Source organism: Orcinus orca, chromosome 16 (genome assembly GCF_937001465.1).
Source record: "Orcinus orca chromosome 16, mOrcOrc1.1, whole genome shotgun sequence".
In the NCBI taxonomy this organism is placed as follows: domain Eukaryota; kingdom Metazoa; phylum Chordata; class Mammalia; order Artiodactyla; family Delphinidae; genus Orcinus; species Orcinus orca.
The window spans coordinates 49,409,622-49,428,795 of NC_064574.1; the positions used below are offsets into that span (position 1 = coordinate 49,409,622).

Genomic DNA, 19,174 nt, shown 5'->3' on the forward strand with positions numbered 1-19,174 from the left:
AGGAGGGGCAGCCTTTGGGAGGTGATTAGGTCATGAGGGTGGAATACTCAGGAATGGGATTAGTGCCCTTGTAAAGGAGACCCTAGCCCCTTTCCTCCATGTGAGATACAAGGAGAAGTCTGCCACCAGAAAGCGAGCCCTCACCCTACCAGGCTGGCAGCTGATCTCAGACTTTCGGCCTCCAGAACTGGAAGACATAAATTGCTATTGCTTATGAGCCACCCCGTCTGTGGTAGTTTGTGATAGCAGCCCAGATGGACTAAGGCAATCAGCAATGATGTAGGGGACAAATTGGAATTCGAAATGAAAAAAAAAAAAATTACAATAGCGCCCAGCAACAAAGAGTAGCCCCCGCTCGCCGCAACTAGAGAAAGCTCGCGTGCAGCAACAAAGACCCAACACAGCCAAAAATAATAAATAAATAAAATAAATAAATTTATTTTAAAAAAAACCACTACGCTAGGAGAAAAAAATGAACACGAAAGGCCATGCATTATATGACTCCATTTATATGAAATATCCACAGTAGGTAAATCCAGAGACAGAAAGTGGACTCGTAGTGGCGAGAGGTCAGAGGGAGGGTGGGGAGGAGAGTGACCGCTTAAGGGGCAGGGGATTTCCCTTTGGAGGGTGAAAATGTTTTGGAACTAGATAGAGGTGATAGTTGCAAATATTACAGACGTACTAAATGTCACTGAATTGTACACTTTAAAATGGTTACTTTCGTACTATGTAAACTTCACCTCATCAAAAGCCAAAGAAAGAGAAAGCGTCCTGCAGCCTCCCCTGAGCAGGGTGAGTTTGCTCCCCTCACCCTGCCCTGGCCTGGCCTCCAAGGTCTTCCCCGGTCCAGCCACATTTTGGACCTTTGTGCTCCAGCCACACCGTGCACTCAGCTCCTCCACCAGCAGCTTCCTCATCGAGTCCCAGGCCACCTTCTCTGACTCCTTCCTAGACACCTGGGGATCAGCGACCCCTCACCAGGGCTCACGGGGTCTTTCGAACGTTGCGATCTCAGCGTGCAGTTTCCAAGGGTCGTCTCGTCGGATAAGTGGAAATTAGCATTTTCTGAGCCCCACGACATGCAGGCACCTGGCTCAGGTACTGCCAGGCCTGTGTCCTGAGGGGCGGGCGCGGCTCACCTACAACCACCGGCCTCTGAGTAGCTCCTCACTCAGGTGCCACCAGGACCGAGTGTGTTAGTCAAACGAACACTGTCCCAGGGTGTGGAATCCCATGGGGGCCCAAGTCCACGTGAAGCCACAGGAGCCACGCAGCTGCTGTCATATACACAGGCTCCAGGAAGTGGAGTCACGCTGGTATTTTTACCCTTGGTTAGAGCGGATGGTGCCTGTGCCTCATTTCCATCTACACCCCTCCGCTCTCTGGATACTGAAGATACATGCGGGGTCCTCTTCATCCCTGCTGACCAGGATCTGGCTCTGCTGCGGCCCCCGCAAAACCTCAGGGCTCCACAGGCACACAGAGGGGACCTTTGCCTTCAGGGGCCTGGGGCTGCATGTGCTCCTCTCTGCTCAGGCTGCAGGGGACCCTGGACCCCCAGAGAGGTGCTCCCTCTGGCTCAGCACCCAGGGAGACAAACCTCCATCTATCCCACATTCAGTACTTCAGCACCTCCAACGCCAGGACAGTCTTGGTCCAGCCCTCACTGGGTGGAGGATCCCAGCACCAGACCCAAGTCCCGCAGCCCGGCGGCGGGATAGGGTCTCCTGCCTGAGGCCCCGAGTAAGAGTGACGGGGCTGCCCTGGGAGGGACCACGGCGCCTCAGGCCAGCAGAGAGGTGGACATGGCTGGCAGGGGCACTGCCCAGAAATTCATATGTTGAAGTCCTAACCCCCAGTACATGTGAACATGACCATATATGGAAATAGGGTCTTTACAGATAATCCAGCCAAAATAAAGTCATTCAGGTTGGCCCTAATCCACTATGATTACATTGGTATAAAAAGAGGGGCTTTGGACAGGGACACACAGAGGGAAAACACCTTGTGAGGACTGGAGCTGCGCTGTCCCAAGCCAGAAACTACCAGAGGTGCAGGGAACCCTGAATCAGATCCTCCCTGGTGCCTTCTAAGCCACCTAGTTTGTGGGACTTCATTATGGCAGCCCTAAGGGACGGACACAGGCGCCCTCTGCTCTGTCCCCCTCTCTCCAGACCACGGGGGTGGGGGTAGAAGCAGGGCCCTTCAGAGGCCAAGACCACTGCTGGGTGGTCACTCTGGCCATAGCACTCAGCCCCCGGGGGCCGACAAGGAGGGGCGGGGAGGCGGCCTCCCTGGAGCTGGTCGCTGAGCCTCCCTCTGCTATTTGTGGAGCCCAGAAAGCCCAGGAATAGCCAGACGCCACCCTTCCTATGTTGTCTGGGCCCCTCTCCCAGCCATCAGCAGTTTGAAACAGCTGCTATGTTCCTTTTAATCTCAGTAGGGGAGAGACCTCAGGAAGGCGCAGAAACAGGACACTAGGCCTGGTCACGGTGTCTCACCTGTGTCCACGGGGCCCAGGCTGGCCCTTTAAGGGACTGAGGGCAGAACTGGCTGTGGGCCCTGGGGTTAAGCCAGGAAGCGGGGAGGGAAGTGATGGACGGGGGGCCAGGATGGCAGGATGCTGAGGCCAGAGCCCCCTCCCGACAGATGCAGAGGGAGGGGAGGAGGGGAGAGCCTCTTGCCTCCACCCGGACCGGACATGTGACCGCTGCATGGGTGGCCCTCCGCAGGTCCAGTGCCAGTCAAGTGTTGGCTCCAGGGACTTTGCTTCATGTTCCCCAGGATGGACGTGCTGCAGCACTGTGGGGACGGAGCCCACGGTCTGCCGAGAGCAGGAGAGCCTCATGCGGCCCATCCACCAGCGTCCTGCCTCTGACTGTGACCAACGCCTGCACAGTTACCTCCTGGCCGGGCATCCAGGCTCTGCTGGTCACAGAAAGGGCCACAGGCCAAGGCAGCGTCGGGCTCAGAGCTCTGTGCGCTTCCTGTGAAGGTGGAGGGGCAGCCCCACCTGGAGCAGCCCAGGGCACAGTAGTCGCTGCTGCTGCCCTGGGACTGCGGGGGAGCCAGCCTGGTAGGGCCTGCGGGGGCCCAGGCCTCCTGTGGCAGGTAGGCGGGCAGCGGCCCCCCCTCCTCCACACATCCTGCGGGCAGCGCATCTGCTGGGAGGCCGGTGCCAGTGCTCCCCTCCTCCTCCAGGCCCGCTAACGGCCCCACGTCCACCGGGTCATAGGTGAGCAAAGCGATGGCCTCCCGGACACGGGTCTCCCAGGCTCCTCGTGCGGGGCCTGTGCAGTCCGGGCTTGGCTGTGGACCAGCTCTGTGGGCCCCTATCCAGGTCTGGAACAGAGCACCGAGAGGAGGGAAGGCCTCAGGCAGTGTGTTCAGGACTCACTGTGGGAGCAGCCTCCCCTCCTCCAGGAAGCTCTCCAGAAATCCACTCCCAGAGACCAAGAGCACCTGTGCCCAGAACATTCTGTCTTCCCCCCATGGGCCAGCCCAGCCTCAACACAGAACCCCCATTCCCTTCAGGACCCTCCCCTGGCTCCCAGCACAGGCCTGTGTTCACAGAGGCCTGAACCAGGGTACAGATGGTGACAGGGCTGAAGACACTGCTGCCTCACACACTGCCAGCAGCTGCAGAGCCCGGGCACCCTCACCCAAACCCCACTACACGCACGCACGCACGCACACACAGGAGGTGCTGTTGGGCCTGGCACCTTGGGGCCAAGGCCAGCAGACCTGGACCCTCTGTGGGGCCACAGGAGGCCCACTACCTCCAAAAGGAAGATGTTCCTGCATGTAGATCAATGACGTTAGAACACACCCTCACACCATACACAAAAATAAACTCAAAATGGCTTAAAGACTTCAACAGAAGACAGGACACCATAAAACTCCTGGAAAAGAGCACAGGCAAAACATTCTCTGACATAAATCATACCAGTGTTTTCACAGGTTGGTCTCCCAAGGCAACAGAAATAAAAACAAAATAAACAAATGGGACCTAATCAAACTTATAAGCTTTTGCACAGCAAAGGAAACCATAAACAAAATGAAAAGACAACCTACAGAATGGGAGAAAATATTTGCAAATGATGCGACCGACGAGGGCTTAATTTCCAAAATATACAAACAGCTCATACAACTCAATAACAAAAAGAAATCCAATCGAAAAATGGGCAGAAGACCTAAATAGGTATTTCTCCAAAGAAGAAATACAAATGGCCAAGAGGCACGTGAAAAGATCAACATCACTAATTATTAGAGAAATGCAAATCAAAACTACAATGAGTGGGCTTCCCTGGTGGCGCAGTGGTTGAGAGTCCGCCTGCCGATGCAGGGGACACGGGTTCGTGCCCCGGTCCAGGAAGATCCCACATGCCGTGGAGCGGCTGGGCCCGTAAGCCATGGCCGCTGAGCCTGCGCGTCCAGAGCCTGTGCTCCGCAACAGGAGAGGCCACAACAGTGAGAGGCCTGCGTACCGCAAAAAAAAACAAAAAAAAACTACAATGAGCTACCACCTCACACCAGTCAGAATGGCCATCACTAAAAACTCTACAAATAACAAATGCTGGAGAGGGTGTGGAGAAAAGGGAACCATCCTTTACTGTTGGTGGGACTGTAAGTTGGTGCAGCCACTATGGAAAACAGTATGGATGTTTCTTAAAAAATTTAAAAATAGAGCTACCATATGACCCAGCAATCCCACTCCTGGGCATATATCCAGACAAAATTCTAATGCAAAAAGATACATGCACCCCCATGTTCATAGCAGCACAATTCACAATAGCCAAGACATGGAAACAACCTAAATGTCCATCAACAGATGAATGGATAAAGAAGATGTGGTACATACATACAATGGAATACTACTCAGCCATAAAAAAGAATGAAATAATGCCATTTGCAGCAACATGGATGCAACTAGAGATTATCATACTAAGTGAGGTGAGTCAGAAAGAGAAAGACAAATACCATATGATATCACTTACATGTGGAATCTAAAATATGACACAAATGAACTTATCTACAAAACAGAAAGAGACCCACATACATAGGTAACAGGCTTGTGGTTGTCAAGGGGGTGGGGGTGGGATGAACTGGGAGTTTGGGGTTAGTAGATGCAAACTAGTGTGTATAGGATGGATAAACAACAAGGTCCTACTGTATAGCACAGGGAACTATATTCAATATCCTATGATAAACCATAATGGAAAAGAATTTTTAAAAAAAGGAAGCTGTTTCCTAGGTGGGACCAGGAGTCTCCATCGAGTGCACCACACGCCACACCTTCCATCATCGTCCTGCCCCCGGAGAGCCAGCCCGTGGCTCCAGACCACCTCCCAAGGGGCTAACTAACCCCTGACAGGTGCTATGGTTCTACAGAGAAGGGGCTGGGTGCCTGCAGCCCAGAAGATGAGTGCAGGCATCAGAACATTTACTCCCCATGCAGCCCTGACAAAGCGCTCGGCTTTAAGCTTCAAATTGTATTTTTGGATGACAAGCTTGAAAACTAGACTCCCTGTTAAGAGAGAAAAGAGCCAGGCGGAAGGCAGCCACGCAAAGCCGGTGTGGGAGGACCTAGGCAGCACCACCTCCATCCTCTGCCCAAAGTGAGGAGCCCGAGAGGGTGGGGACCAGAGACCACCCATTGGAGCTCCTCCTCCCCTCCTCCTGCCTGTGGAGCAGGAACTACCAGGCCAGCAGGGAGGGTCCAACGGGGCCTCCAGGCTGTTCTCAGCGTCACAGCCTGTGAGAGCCCACCAGGGCACCACGATGGGGGGGGCGTGTAGGGTCAACTCATCGCTACCCCAGGGGCCGGGAGGGGCCAGGCACTCCATGATGGCCACCAGAGTAGCCCAGGGACCAGGGAGGGCCCCAGGGGCAGCACAAGACACAGATGCCTTCAGGTGCACACAGCCCCCTGAGCTGGCACCTTAAACTGACCATTTATCTCCAAGGGCTGCTGCAAACCAGAAGAGGCAGAGAGAATGTCATGAGAAACTTGACATTTTTTCCCATCAGCAATGGAATCAGAGACACGAGAAGAAAAAGAACTCGGCAATAGAGAATAAAGCTAATTTGTCTTTGGCCCCTTTGAGTCACAGTGCGTACATATACTACCTATATACTATATATACCACTATATATAGCAAAAAAGCTCAAAGCACTGACAGAGGCCCCCAACCTCACCCAGAGCCCACATCCTGGGCGGTCCAGACATCTGGGCACCCCAGGCCCACCGGGTCACGAACCTGAAAGTCCCCGTTGTGCACACTGTACAGGGACTGGAAGAACGGGCCTGGGGACGGCACGTCCTGGTACAAGGCTGTCTTCATCCTGAGGTCAGGAGACAGTAGTCAGAGGCCCAACTCCAGGAGGTCACTGCCAGGAACGCGGCTCCTTCCAAGCAGCAGGGACCAGCCCTGCCCTGTCAGTGCTGCTGTCGCCCTCTCCTCTCGTTGGGTCCAGGCCTGACACCTGGCACCTGCGGCCCCCTCGCTAATGACCCCACAGAACTGATTTATACCAAGACATGGGTCCCTTTAAGGTGAGTGGTGATGGCGGGTTCAGGGGTGGGGGTGACCAGCTGTGTCTTCAGCCGGAGGGGGAGACAGCACTTCCGGGAACCCCATCAGACTTCTCCCCGAGCACCAGATCTACCCGCCCAAGACCCACTGCTCCTCCCCTGAGAACGGCGCCCCAGACTCTGACCCAGCAAGTCCAGATCAACCTCGCCAGCCTCCCTGGGGGCCTGTCCCGATTCCCCACCCCAGGGTGGCATCAGGGGCCACGAGTCACATTGCATCCACCCAACGTCCTCTCACTTTCCCGTCCTGAGACCCTGTCACTCCCTGCACTTTGCTCCAGCTCTGCCTCTCCCACCAGCTCACACACAATTGCCTCCCTTTGGACCCCACCCCTGGCCACCCCGCAGGTCCTCCTCCTCACTTGTACCACAAAACTCCATTCTCAAAACATAAACCAGATCCCATCCCACGTGACCAGGCTTCAGGCGCTCTCCTGGGACCCGAGGGCAAGCCTGAGCCCTCCCTGGTCTTCTTGGCCACCCATCGGGCCCTGCCCAGCACCCCGTCCCTCCCTCACCCTGGCTGCCTCTGTCCAACCTCCTCTCATCCTCTCTGCTACCCGTCCATGCCTGGCCGGTCTCCTGCGGGACGAGGCCCCATGTGTGATGGCTTGTTTCAGGAGGGCTTTTTTGTTCATCTGGTTGTCCGTGGCACCCATCAGGGCGGGAAACAGGGCCCCGTGAAAACCAGATGCCCAACACTGTCTGCATAAAACCACTGTGCAAATGAGCCAGTGCCAAGCACCTCCAGAGGCAGGAGACAAGGGCCTCAGGCGACTCGGCCCCAGGGACTTAGGGTCCCTCCAGAGCTCTTTTGGGCCACACTGCCCACCACCCACATGCACCTGGCAACTGGGGACATCCCCACTGGTCCGGGTCAGAGGCCTGAAAACCCCTCCCCACCCAGGAGCGTTGTAGGAGGGGGTGCGGGTTTGGGCCCTCAATGTACCGCCTACCCCACACCCACAAACGCACACACACGCTCATGCACATACGAATTCTCACACCCACATGTACAATAACACATTCACTTACATGCACACACTCCCACACACACTCCTTGGCTACAGACCTGGGTGATAGCTTGAACAGCAGGTAGGTCAGGCTGGTCAGCAGGAGAAAGATGGACACAGAGACCAGGGTGCTGTCGCGCTGCCCCAAAGCTGGGACCAGGAGACCTATAGCAGGAAGGGCCCAGGGCTGTGTTCCTCCAAACTCACCTGGCAAAAGCACCTGGATGGGCGCCTCAGGCCAAAATGGAAGGTTTATGTCGCGCCTCCGAGAGTACTCTGGGTGAATCACGCACCCCTGGGCCTTGCCTTTCCCATCCATAAGATCACCAGGGTCCGAGATCCTTTCCAGTACCTCTGTGCATAAGAGTCAGCCCAGCCCCCTAAGCAGACGAGGCCCTGCCCGGGCTCCAGAGACAGCAGCACCAGCCTGCTGTGCAGCTGGGGCCACACTCGCTCCAAGGAGACCGGGAGCTGCAGCTCCCTGGGAGGCCCAGCACTTGGCAGGTGTTTCCCCTTCACACAGACCTCCAGGGGAAGGCAGTCAACTGGGCCACGAGGGAGGGGGTCCCAGGAGGGGTAAGGGGTGGGACGCGAGGGGGCGGGAAGGCCCCACCCAGGCCCCTGAAGGCAGCAGCGCCCACCTTGTCTCTGGGGGGAGTGGAAGCGGGCGGGCTGGCTCCAGTCACTCCATGGGCCCTCATAGCGCTCCTCCTCCGCCACCGCGTCCTCTGGTGTGGCCATCTGGACACGCAGCCGGGCCTCATAGGTGGAACCAGGGTCCAATTCAGTGGCTTCAAGTTTCAGCCAGGTCACCCCAACGATGTGATCCTTGTGCCGAGCCCGCTGTGGGGTGAACAGTTAGGAGGTGCTGGGGGTGAGACTGGGCCCATCAGCCCTCGAGGACGTGTACACACACACGTGGGCACACTTACACGTGTCCACACACTTACATGCATCCACGTGCATGCACACTCATCCACATAGGCACGCCCTGTGAACGCTCACACGTACACACAGGCACACTCACCACACCTGCACTCACTTACCCTTGTCTCTGGTCACTTCCCTCCTCACAATTCCAAGGTGACACCACCCTAGATGGGACGAGGAGTGACCCTGGCTGCTGCTCCCAGGAGAGGCCCCCACGGTAGGCAGACCCAGCCTTACCTCCCAGGTCTCCTCCTGCCTCTTGAAGGCCAGCTCGTAGCTGAGGAGTGAGGCCAGCGGCTCCAAGGCAGGATTGATGCTCCAGGTCAGGACACAGTGGTCAGAAGTGATGTTGCTCAGCAAGTCTGAGGGAGGGTCCAGCTTCACTGAAACAGAATGAAGCTGTGTAACGGTGTGCGGGCCAGCATGCCCAGGACTGGGGATCGCAAAGATTCCCAGGAAGGACGGGGCACGTGGCCAAGGCCTTCTCAGAGCAGAGGCCTCACTGGAAAACTGGTCCAGAGAAGCCCCAGGTGGGACAAGACAGCAGCGACTTCCTCCAGCCTCTGCAGCCAGACAAGGTGAGTTTCAGATCTAAGCTGCTGCTGGAAGTTCTTCCTAGTGTCTTACTGAAGTCCTTCCTGCTGTGACTGAAGTAGATCGCAAGTGACTCAAATTGCAGCTCCTGCCCCAACTCAAAGCCCTGCACCTTCATCCTCCTCCAAAACCCTCCCCGTCCCCGGGGGCCCTGCCTGATGCTTGCCCTGGATCCGTCAGCAGGGACCGGGAGCACTGACTGGGCCGTGGGGGGTGATGTAGCCAGGATGCTCCCGGACAACGCACTGGCCCAGGCCTCACCATGTCTCCGGGGCAGGTACTGTGGATCCACCAGGCTGACCTGCTCCTTCCCAGAGACGTGACGGTGGAAGGTGATGGTGAAGTTGTCAGAAGGCACGAGCACCTCCTCGGGTGGCAGCTCCACTGTGCACACGCTGGCCCGGAAGACGCACCTGTGCTTGCTGCCTGGAGCGTGGTTGCTGGAAAGGGCACGTGTCGGCACCAAAGGGCCACTGCACCAGCCCGGCTCCCTACCCCCACCCCTGCCCTCTACCCCCTGCCCTCCGGCCTCACCTGGTGAAGAGCAGCCAGGGGCCGGCCCCCTGGCCCAGCTCTGGGGCAGACCAGTGGCAGTCAATCCTGAGGACGTTGTTGGTGTGGCACGTGAAAGTCCCAGGCCCTGGGAACAGTGACCCTTGCAAGCCCACAGTGGCTGCTTCAGGGCAGGGCTGGGGGAGGGGGAGGGCGTGGCAGCTGACCCCTCGGACAGGCAGGCCCCAGAGAACGAGCCCAGGAGAAGTTACCGCGGGCAAGGCTGGGAGACCCCGAGGGGATGGGCTCTGAGCGTGCAACCTGGGTGGGGCTGAAGCCCCGGCTGATCTCAGGAAGACAGGTCCCGCACAGCCCAAACCCAACCCTTCCCCGTGGAGCCTGACGGGGGCACCCCTGTCCCCAGCTCTGCCCCCACAGCACCCCCCCCACACACAGTGCCAGTCCTTACCTCCTCTGTCCCCTGGGACAGAGACGCCCAAGCCGACCCAGGCGCAGATGCAAGTGCAGGTCAGGAGCCAGGTGCCCACCTCTCGCATCAGGACCTCGCTCTGCAATGTCCAACCTGGAAGAGGCTGGGCTGAGGGGCTGTGTGTGGAGTGCCCCAGTGGGTGCTCCCGTGAGGGGCACTCCGAGTGGGTCACCACCTACACCCTCACCCTGTCCCGTGAAGGAGGCTGAGCACCGCTGTCCAAGAACCGGCAAGAACCTCCAGCTCAGGCCTCCCGGGGTCACTGGACTCTGACTCAGCCACGTGTCCAGGTCTGCCCAGCGGGCGCCTCCCTGGGCCCAGGTCCCCTCCCACAGGGGAGGCACGGTTGGGGGAATGGGGTCGCGGACAACAACCACAGGGAAGCTCTGCTGGACCCCCTGGTCCCACACCTGGGCCGACTGTGTGAGGCGCATCACCCACGCGAATTCCCTCCAGAGCCACGTGAGGTGGGGGACAGTCCCTGATCACTGACAAGGGAGCGGACCCCAGGGTCACACCGCTAGCTGCTCCCATCCTGGTGCTCTGCCCCAGGAAAGTGGAGGAGGATGGCAGCGGGGTGTCCATGCGACAGCCAACACCTCCCACATGCTGTCTGTCACACGCCTGTCCCCAGGTGCCCTGCAGAGGACAGCGCCCCCGGGAACAGGGCTCTCAGTGCAGGGGTGTCAGCCCCAGGATCCCTGGAGACAGAGGCTGGGTGCCAGGAAGCGCCTGGGGGTGAACAGGCCGCTAACACCCTGTCACCCCATTTGCAGCTCCAGATGGTACACTGATAGCTCCTCTGCAGGAAGCAGGACCAGCCTGGTTATGCAAGCCTGATGAGTGATAAGGAAGCAGAAGAGAAGCAGACATGCACAGACCGCAGCACGGAAGCGCTCCAGGAGCCCGCACACACTCACTCGGTAGCAGACACCCTCCCACCCCGCCCCCTGCAGCCTCTCTGTGGACCCACAGGATGGACCCCTGTCAAGGCCAACAGTCAAGAAGACCCCACCCTTCCCTAGACTGAAGCATCACCTGCTACAACCAGCCACAGCAGGAGAGGCTGCAGCAGCCACTGGATGGAGACAGGCAGCCTGGCAGCAGCTGGCTCTCAGGGCGCATGAGGACAGGATCAGAGGGAGCACCAGGATGGGGGCGGCTCAGGCACAGCCACCACTGCCTGGCTAAGAGCTGACCCAGGCCACGGTGGGGATGGCCACTGCCCCAGCGGTGGAGGGACACCTGCATCTGTGAGACTTGGACCGGCACGGCCACAGGCTGACTCAGGAGCGTGGACTGGGGCGCTCCAAGCTCAGCCGGCCCCAGGGGCAAGCGTGGGGAGGACAGGACCCACACGGGACACTCGTGCGAAGTAGCAGGCCAGGCCCACCCTGGGGAGAGGTGGGCAGGGCACACGGCAACTCGGCCATCTAGGGGGAGGGTCCCTGCTTTTCCTCTGCACAACGATTCTGTCCAAACATAGTGAGCCGAGCAGGGCCACCACCCTCCTATGGACGAGGAGGCTGAGGACCAGTGACACCAGACTTGCAGGATTGGGGGCACTGGTCACCTGGCTTGGGCACTTGCCCCACCAGCTCCCACGCAAGCCTGTGAGCTTCCCCCACCCCGGGGCATCAGTCTCTCTCCTCAGGGAGCCTCGACACTGAGGCAGGGCTGCCCCCATCCTTGGCAACAGACACCGGGCCAGGTGGGGCAGAAACCCCACCTGACTACTCCCTGGTCCTGGAAGAGGCACTGGGATGGCCCCAGGGAGGCCTAATCACAGCTCAGACAAGACCAGGTCACGGGACGGCTGTGATGGCAGGAGGATGGGACCCAGAATCTGGGCCCTCGGGCAGAGCCGCCCACTACACCTCCCATCCTGCTGGGAGCCTGGCTGACATGTCCACCCAGCACTGTCCCTTTCCATCAGGACCTTCAGCACACAACCACTCTGGCCCCTTCTCAGGACCCCATCTCCTCCCTGGCCTCTGGGTCAAGTTCTGGCCCAAATGACCACTGGTCCCCACAGCTTGCCTGTCCTGGTTTCCCGGCCCAACATGAAGGCATGGGCCGCCGTGCACTGGACCCCTGCCTCGGGGCCCACAGACGCTGCCAGCCCAGGGCCAGGTCTCCAGAAGGACTCAGCCCCCCGCTCCCCTGAGCGCTCACCTGCTGCCAGGCGAACTGCCCGGCCAGAGCAGGCCTCTGTCATGGGGCTGGTGCATCGCAGCACGCCCTCCGGACTGGCTTCATGGCAATTACCGCACCCACTTTCTGTCCCCTTTCACAGAGTCTGTATTTTTAATGGGGAGCGAGGGGTACCCTGTTACTCTCCCTGCCCACCCCAGAAGCTGGCAGACACAGAGGGGGGTGAAATGGAGGCTGCCGCTTATCCACCACTGTCCTCTCTGCTGGGGCAGGAGGAAGAAATCCAGGTCCTGGCTCCCCAGAAGCAGCTGGAACCTGGGGGAGGCGGGGACTAGCCAGGAAATGAGGCTGGAAATGGGAGCAGGCGGCTCCTGCTCTGGGCCCCACGTGCGCAGGTGGGCGACTCCAGCACCCTCGGACCTGATGCTGTGGGGCAGAAGTGCTGGAGGACTCTGCTTCCCATGGTGGTGCCAACCCTGCTGGGGAAGGGCAGGGAGCAGAAGAGGTCAAGGCCAGCTGGGGAGAGCGCGGAGAAGGCGCAGAGGGCAGAAGAGGGAGGAGGCTCCACGGCGCACTTGCCACCTGCCTTCCTAGAGAGCTGAGCTGGACGGGCGCCCGCCTCAGTGGGGTGGATGTCCGGGAGATGTGGAAAGGCCAGGCTTGAGCCAGGGGCGGCCTCGGGTGGACAGGGGCACAGAGGGCGGGGCCCAGAGCAGAGGGAGGAGGAGGTCCAAAGATGGAAGTCGGAGGAGCACAGAGAGGACCTGAGGGCCCTCAGGACGAGCCCTCACTGTCCCCTCTGCCCGGCTGCCTTCTGCGTGATGAGCCTTCATGAAGCCCCCGAGTCCCCTGGCTGTCTCCCCAGCCAGAGCAGACACCCCTGAGCCAGGCCCAGCCTGCTTAGGACAGGGGCGGGGACAGGGCAGGTAGTGGCTATGGGCACGGGCTGGAAGGACACTGACACAGGCCTGGGGCTAAATGGGGGGAAACGATGCCCCTGCTCTTCCCGTGCTGCCCCTGCAGCCCTGGCAGCGAGGCTCAGCCGGCATCGCCCCTGCATCTGGCTCCTCCAGGGCAAGAACCTGTCTGATTTATGCTGCATCCCCTGCACCCAGCCCCTCACTGTTGAAGAAGCACATCCTGAACCTCCCCACAGGCCCGCCCTTGCCTGGGGTAGACAGTGTTAACGCCTTAGGTCCCCTGGGGGCTCTGAAACATTATTCAAGCAGAACACTCTACTCCCCTCCCTCGCTTAGCTGAGTAACCCTCCCAGAATCCCACCCTCACCCACTGCCTCGTCCACAGCTCCAAGGGGAGTCCACAGACTCGCAGCTCCTCTTCTGTCCTAAAGCCCCCCAAAGGTGCCGTGGAGAGAAGGGGCTTTACCAAACTCAGGACTGGGCCTCAGCTCCACTTGTGGTTGTCATGGCTGAGACCACCTGGCCCCAGAACTCCCGCTCACTTGTCCCCACAAAGGTCAGGACCTACAAACTGCCTGACAAGCTCAGAGCCCTTCTTTCTGCCCAGAGGCACCCATGACCCCTACAGGCCTGGGAATGGCAGCCCAGCATCCTGTGATCACCACTGCAATCCTGCTGTCTCTGGGAGATGCCCGAGGCCAGGACATCAAAGGCGGTAAGATGAGGGTGGCCGCCCAAACGCCCTCCGCCCTTCTCGTCCAAGTGTGGTCCCCAGGCTCTTCCTGGGGCCTGGGATGGCAGGCCACCAGCCTCTCTGTCCCACAAAGTTCACGCTGACCTGAGTGGTTGAGAAGCCCAGATTACAGACTCACCTTCCCAGACGCATCTGCTAGGTCCCATGGCAAGTCTGACTGGCCCCCAACCCTGCAGCCCTGGAGGTGACTTGTCGCCCTACCACCCCTGCATCTGCAGCAAGTCCCTCAGCCTGATTCAGGAGATAACTGCACCGCCCGGTGACGTGAGCCTCTCACGGCAGGCTGACATAGGCCACCCACAACTGAAACCACGAGCGCAGAGCCGAGCAGCTGTCCCAAGTGGGGATGACAGGCGACCATCACCCCAATCATAAATCCTACCTTTCACTCCTCAGGAACAGAAAAGTTGCTGAACGTGGACTTTGGTGACCCATCCACTGATTGGCGGATGACTGTCCACCATGTTCCTCTCAAGAAACACCAGTGAGATATATTAAATTAGCGCCGGGACGTGAGAACCCTGACCAGGCACAGAGCAGGTCTCCTTTCCTAGGCTTTCCGGGAGGTGCAGCTCAGGCGATCCGTGAGCACTGGGGTGGGTGGAGGGGGTGTTAAACATAAAAGTACTGCAGTCTCAGTTCAGGAAGGAAATAAAAAATGGGAGTCCCCTTTGACCTCGGAGAGGCAGCCCCTGTATGAAGTCAGGCACAAGCCCCTCCAGACCACGTCTAAGCCCCAACAAATGCACATTTAATGGCCTCGTTCCTCACTCTGAGCTTTGCGGCCTCCTTGCTGCTCTGGCTCTTTTCAAAATCTTTCTAGGGAACTACATAAAAACCTACCTCACGCCTTTACTGGTGGTGCAGGCCATGGTTAATAATCCTGCTGATGGACATTTGGATTGCTACCTACATACGCTATTTCAATTTAATTGTCATATATATAACTGACGTTATCATATTAGTTTCAGGTATATATATGCTACATGCTATTCTAAATGAAGGTAGGGACTTCCCTGGTGGTGCACTGGTTAAGAATCCGCCTGTCAATGCAGGGGACATGGGTTCGAGCTGTGGTCTGGGAGGATCCCACATGCCACAAAGCAACTAAGCCCATGCTTGGCCCACAACTACTGAGCCTGTGCTCTACAGCCAGTGAGCCACAACTACTGAGCCTGGGTGCCTAGAGCCCATGCTCCGCAACAAGAGAAGTCACTGCAGTGAGAAGCCTGGGCACTGTAACGAGGAGTAGCCCCCGCGCACCGCAAGTAGAGAAAGCCTGCATGCTGCAACAAAGACCCAAGGCAGCCAAAAATAAATAAATAAACTTTTAAGAAATTAAATGAAGGTTGTGAACAATTCCAGGCCTGGATCTTTAATCACCGGGATGAGTACTATACAAAAAATGGCTAGGGGGCTTCCCTGGTGGCACAGTGGTTAAGAATCCACCTGTCAATGCAGGGGACACGGGTTTGAGCCCTGCTCTGGGAAGATCCCACATGCCGCGGAGCAACTAAGCCCAGGCACAACTACTGAGCCTGTGCTCTAGAGCCCGCGAGCCACAACTACTGAGCCCACGTGCCAAACTACTGAAGCCCGCGTGCCTAGTGCCTGTGCTCTGCAACAAAAGAAGCCACCACAATGAGAAGCCCGTGCACCGCAATGAAGAGTAGCCCCTGCTCGCCATAACTAGAGAAAGCCCGCGTGCAGCAACGAAGACCCAATGCAGCCAAAAATAAATAAATAGATAAATTTATTTTTTTTAAAAATGGCTAGGTGTGGAACTGTTGTGTCTAAGGTTGACCGTTGTAAAATACTGATAGATATTGCCAAGTGGCCCCCCGAAAATGTACCAACTTCTACTCCCACTAGATGTGTAAGAAAGCCTGTAGCCCTCACCAACTGTATACATTATCAGTCTTTTAAATCTTTGTCAATCTAAAAAAAAAAAACCTTTGTCAATCTGATAGGCAAAGACATTTCAATGTTGTCTTAATTTGCACTTGATTATCAGTGAAGATAAGCATCTTTTCATACACTTATTGGCTATGTGTTCTTTGGGGCACCAAATAAGGTCACATTTCAGTGTGTCCCTGTGCCTACGTTTAGGTGTGAGTGTGCATGTCTGTATTCTGTGCATCAAAACAACTGAGGCACAGTCTAGAGACCCCAGAGCTGGTTTCCAGTTTCTCTGGAGTCTGAGAAACCAGGACCCATGGAGAGATGGAATCAAAGGCTCAAGTCCATGAAACACCTTAAGAATGACCAGGGGCATAATCATACTTCTTTCTAATATTTCAATTTCAATTAGCTTGGCCCCTATCTTACCTATTATAAGCACGTACTTTCATACTTACTGGTGCCATCCCTTCCCTAGTATCCCATCAAAAGAGCTTCCTTCTCTCTGTCAGGTTAGAACTTACTACCTTGAGACCAGCAGACCACACACCACCCACACCACAACCCCACAAGGAGACACCACCAAGGCTACAAAGGTGGGTTATCATGGACACTTAGATGTGGGAAGAAAGCCAGTGCCTCTGCCCAGAAGTGTTCTGACGGCACAACCTGACACCCCACCCCCTCCCATAACAAATGGAGATAAAAAGAAAAACATCCATAGATGGAGGGTAAAAGACCATACAACCAGAGTCGCCAAATACCTGCTGAAATCCAGCCCCTTGAAAGAAAGGAACAGCCAATAACAAACACCATTGGTCAGACATGTCCTAAGGATGTTATATGTGAAGCTACATAAATCCTCACAACCCTATGAGGTAGACCAGAGGTTAGCAAACTACAGCCCACAGGCCAAATCCACCCCACCCTTTAAAAAAAAAAACCTGTGAGCTGGGTTTCCCTGGTGGCTCAGTGGTTGAGAGTCCGCCCGCCGGTACAGGGGACATGGGTTCGTGCCCCAGTCTGGGAGGATCCCACATGCCGCGGGGCGGCTGGGCCTGTGAGCCATGGCCGCTGAGCCTGCGCATCCGGAGCCTGTGCTCCGCAGCGGGAGAGACCGCAACAGTGAGAGGCCCGTGTACCGCAAAAAAAAAAAAAAAAAAAAAACACCTGTGAGCTAAAAATAGTTTATACGGAGAATTCCCTGGCAATCCAGTGGTTAGGAATCTGTGGGCAGTCCAGTGGTTAAGGCTTTGCCTTCTAACGCAGGGGGTGCAGGTTCGATCCCTGGTCGGGGAGCTAAGATCCCACATGCCTTGCGGCCAAAAACCCAAAACATAAAACAGAAGCAATATTGTAACAAATTCAATAAAGACTTTAAAAATGGTCCACATCAAAAAAATCTTAAAAAAATGAAAAATAAATAAAGTCCCAATCCCTGGTCAGGGAAATGAGACCCTGCAAGCCGTGCCTCACAGAAATTAATTAATTAATTAAGATAGTTTATACATTTTTAAATAGTTGGGGGGAAAAAGCTTAAAGAATTATACGACATGTGGAATTACTATGAAATTCAGATGTCAGCATCCAGCTTCACTGGAAGACAGCCATACCACCCACTCGTGTTATCTGCAGCTGCTCTCATGTGCTGACAGCGAAGTACTGGTGACAGGGCTTCCAGCCCTTGCTCTGCCGGCTCACAACTCAGCAGTGACCTTAACAGCATTTCAAGGGCCACCATACGGTTGTATCCATTCTCTTTATTCTTTTTTTTTTTTTTTTTTGCTTACTATGAGTGCACACCCAGCATGTCAAAATAAGAAAAGTGGGCACAGAATGTCATGTTTTTAAGGCACAGGGCAGTGCAGACTATCTTGTCAGCAAACTGGATAGCAGAGCAGTGTTTATCACGCAACGATACCACAATGGTCGACGTTGCCAGACCGAGCACTCGTCACTGGCACGAATCTCAACACAAAACAGAATTCCTCGACTTCCCTGGTGGCGCAGTGGTTAAGAATCCGCCTGCCAATGCAGGGGACACGGGTTCAAGCCCTGGTCCGGGAAGATCCCACGTGCCGCGAAGCAACTAAGCCCGTGCACCACAACTACTGAGCCTGCGCTCTAGAGCCCGCGAGCCACAGCTACTGAGCCGGCATGCCACAGCTACTGAAGCCCGCGCGACTAGAGCCCGTGCTCCACAACAAGAGAAGCCACTGCAATGAGAGGCCCGAGCACCGCAATGAAGAGTAGCCCCCGCTTGCTGCAACTAGAGAAAGCCCGCGCGCAGCAACGCAACACAGCCAAAAATAAATTAATTAATTAATTTAAAAAAAAAAGAGAGAGAGAAAGTGCTCACAGGCTGTGAGTCTGCACTGCACTATTCACCTACAAATATGCTGAGGAAAACATCTGCATCTCTCACCACACTGCATCTACTGAATCCATCAGCAATGTCAACAGTGAACTTCCTCTGCTCTCATGGCCTGAACCACTATGAGATACATGTTTGCAACGCTGATGACGAGGAACACTAACTCTGAACCTCAATTATGCAAAATGGTATCCATTCCTTTCATCAGTGGACTCGCATTACAAAATATTGTAGGATTATATTTTGAATTTCTTTATAAGACTTTGTTTTCCTAGATTTTGACTCTTGACCCACAAAACCCAAAATACTTACTATCTGGCTCTTTACAGGAAAAGTTGTAAACTCCTGAAATAGACTATTATTATCTCCATTTTACACAGGAGGAAACGAACTTGACAGGCAGGCAGGCTGACTTCAGAGGGCACGACCTTCGCCACTGATCCACGCTGCCTCCAACAACAAAAACGAGAACAGGCATCTGAGGAAACATAACTAACTAATGGCACAGAAAGAAGACACTGAAGATAACAGCCACAGGATAAAACCACATTTGCAAATCCAGCACAAACTGCTCTGAAACAGAAAAAATTGGACACAGTGAGCTCAGGACCTGGTCAACCATCACGTGACCCATACAGATTAATAGTTTCTTGGAAAGATAACAAGTTTCAAAAAAGTAAAAATCTGTATCAGAGGCATAAATTTAAGTCCCATTATTTCATAAGTGAGACTTCATTATGAAGAGAATAGATACAGGGAACTACATTCAATATCCTGTAATAAACCATAATGAAAAATAATGTGAAAAAGAATACATGTACACATAACTGAATCACTTTGCTGTACACCAGAAATTAACACAGCGTTGTAAGTCAACTATACTTCAATAAACTAAAAAAAGAGAGAGATCTGAAAAAGCAATTAAGTCTGAGCAAGAAACCAATCCATCAATAACC

At 55.7% G+C, this 19,174-nt stretch overlaps 1 protein-coding gene across 5 annotated transcripts; it reads right to left on the minus strand.

Moving 5' to 3' along the window:
• Positions 1 to 411: 411 nt before the first annotated feature.
• Positions 412 to 19,101, minus strand: LOC101282073 (interleukin-9 receptor). 5 transcript variants are annotated; one of them, XM_049700099.1, is made up of 9 exons: positions 18,531 to 19,101; positions 10,097 to 10,210; positions 9,670 to 9,775; positions 9,397 to 9,575; positions 8,779 to 9,104; positions 8,253 to 8,454; positions 7,671 to 7,965; positions 6,264 to 6,348; positions 412 to 3,345 (listed from the first exon to the last, which is right to left on the minus strand). In XM_049700099.1, the coding sequence occupies exons 2-9, from the start codon at positions 10,182 to 10,184 to the stop codon at positions 2,848 to 2,850; spliced, it is 1,779 nt and encodes a 592-aa protein (XP_049556056.1). In that variant the 5' UTR covers positions 10,185 to 10,210; positions 18,531 to 19,101; the 3' UTR covers positions 412 to 2,847. The 5 variants fall into 5 exon arrangements, with proteins under 5 accessions (XP_049556056.1, XP_033285250.1, XP_033285251.1 ...); XM_033429359.2 differs by having other exon boundaries at positions 9,670 to 9,735; positions 12,293 to 19,101; XM_033429360.2 differs by having other exon boundaries at positions 8,779 to 8,919; positions 9,670 to 9,824; positions 12,293 to 19,101.
• Positions 19,102 to 19,174: the final 73 nt, after the last annotated feature.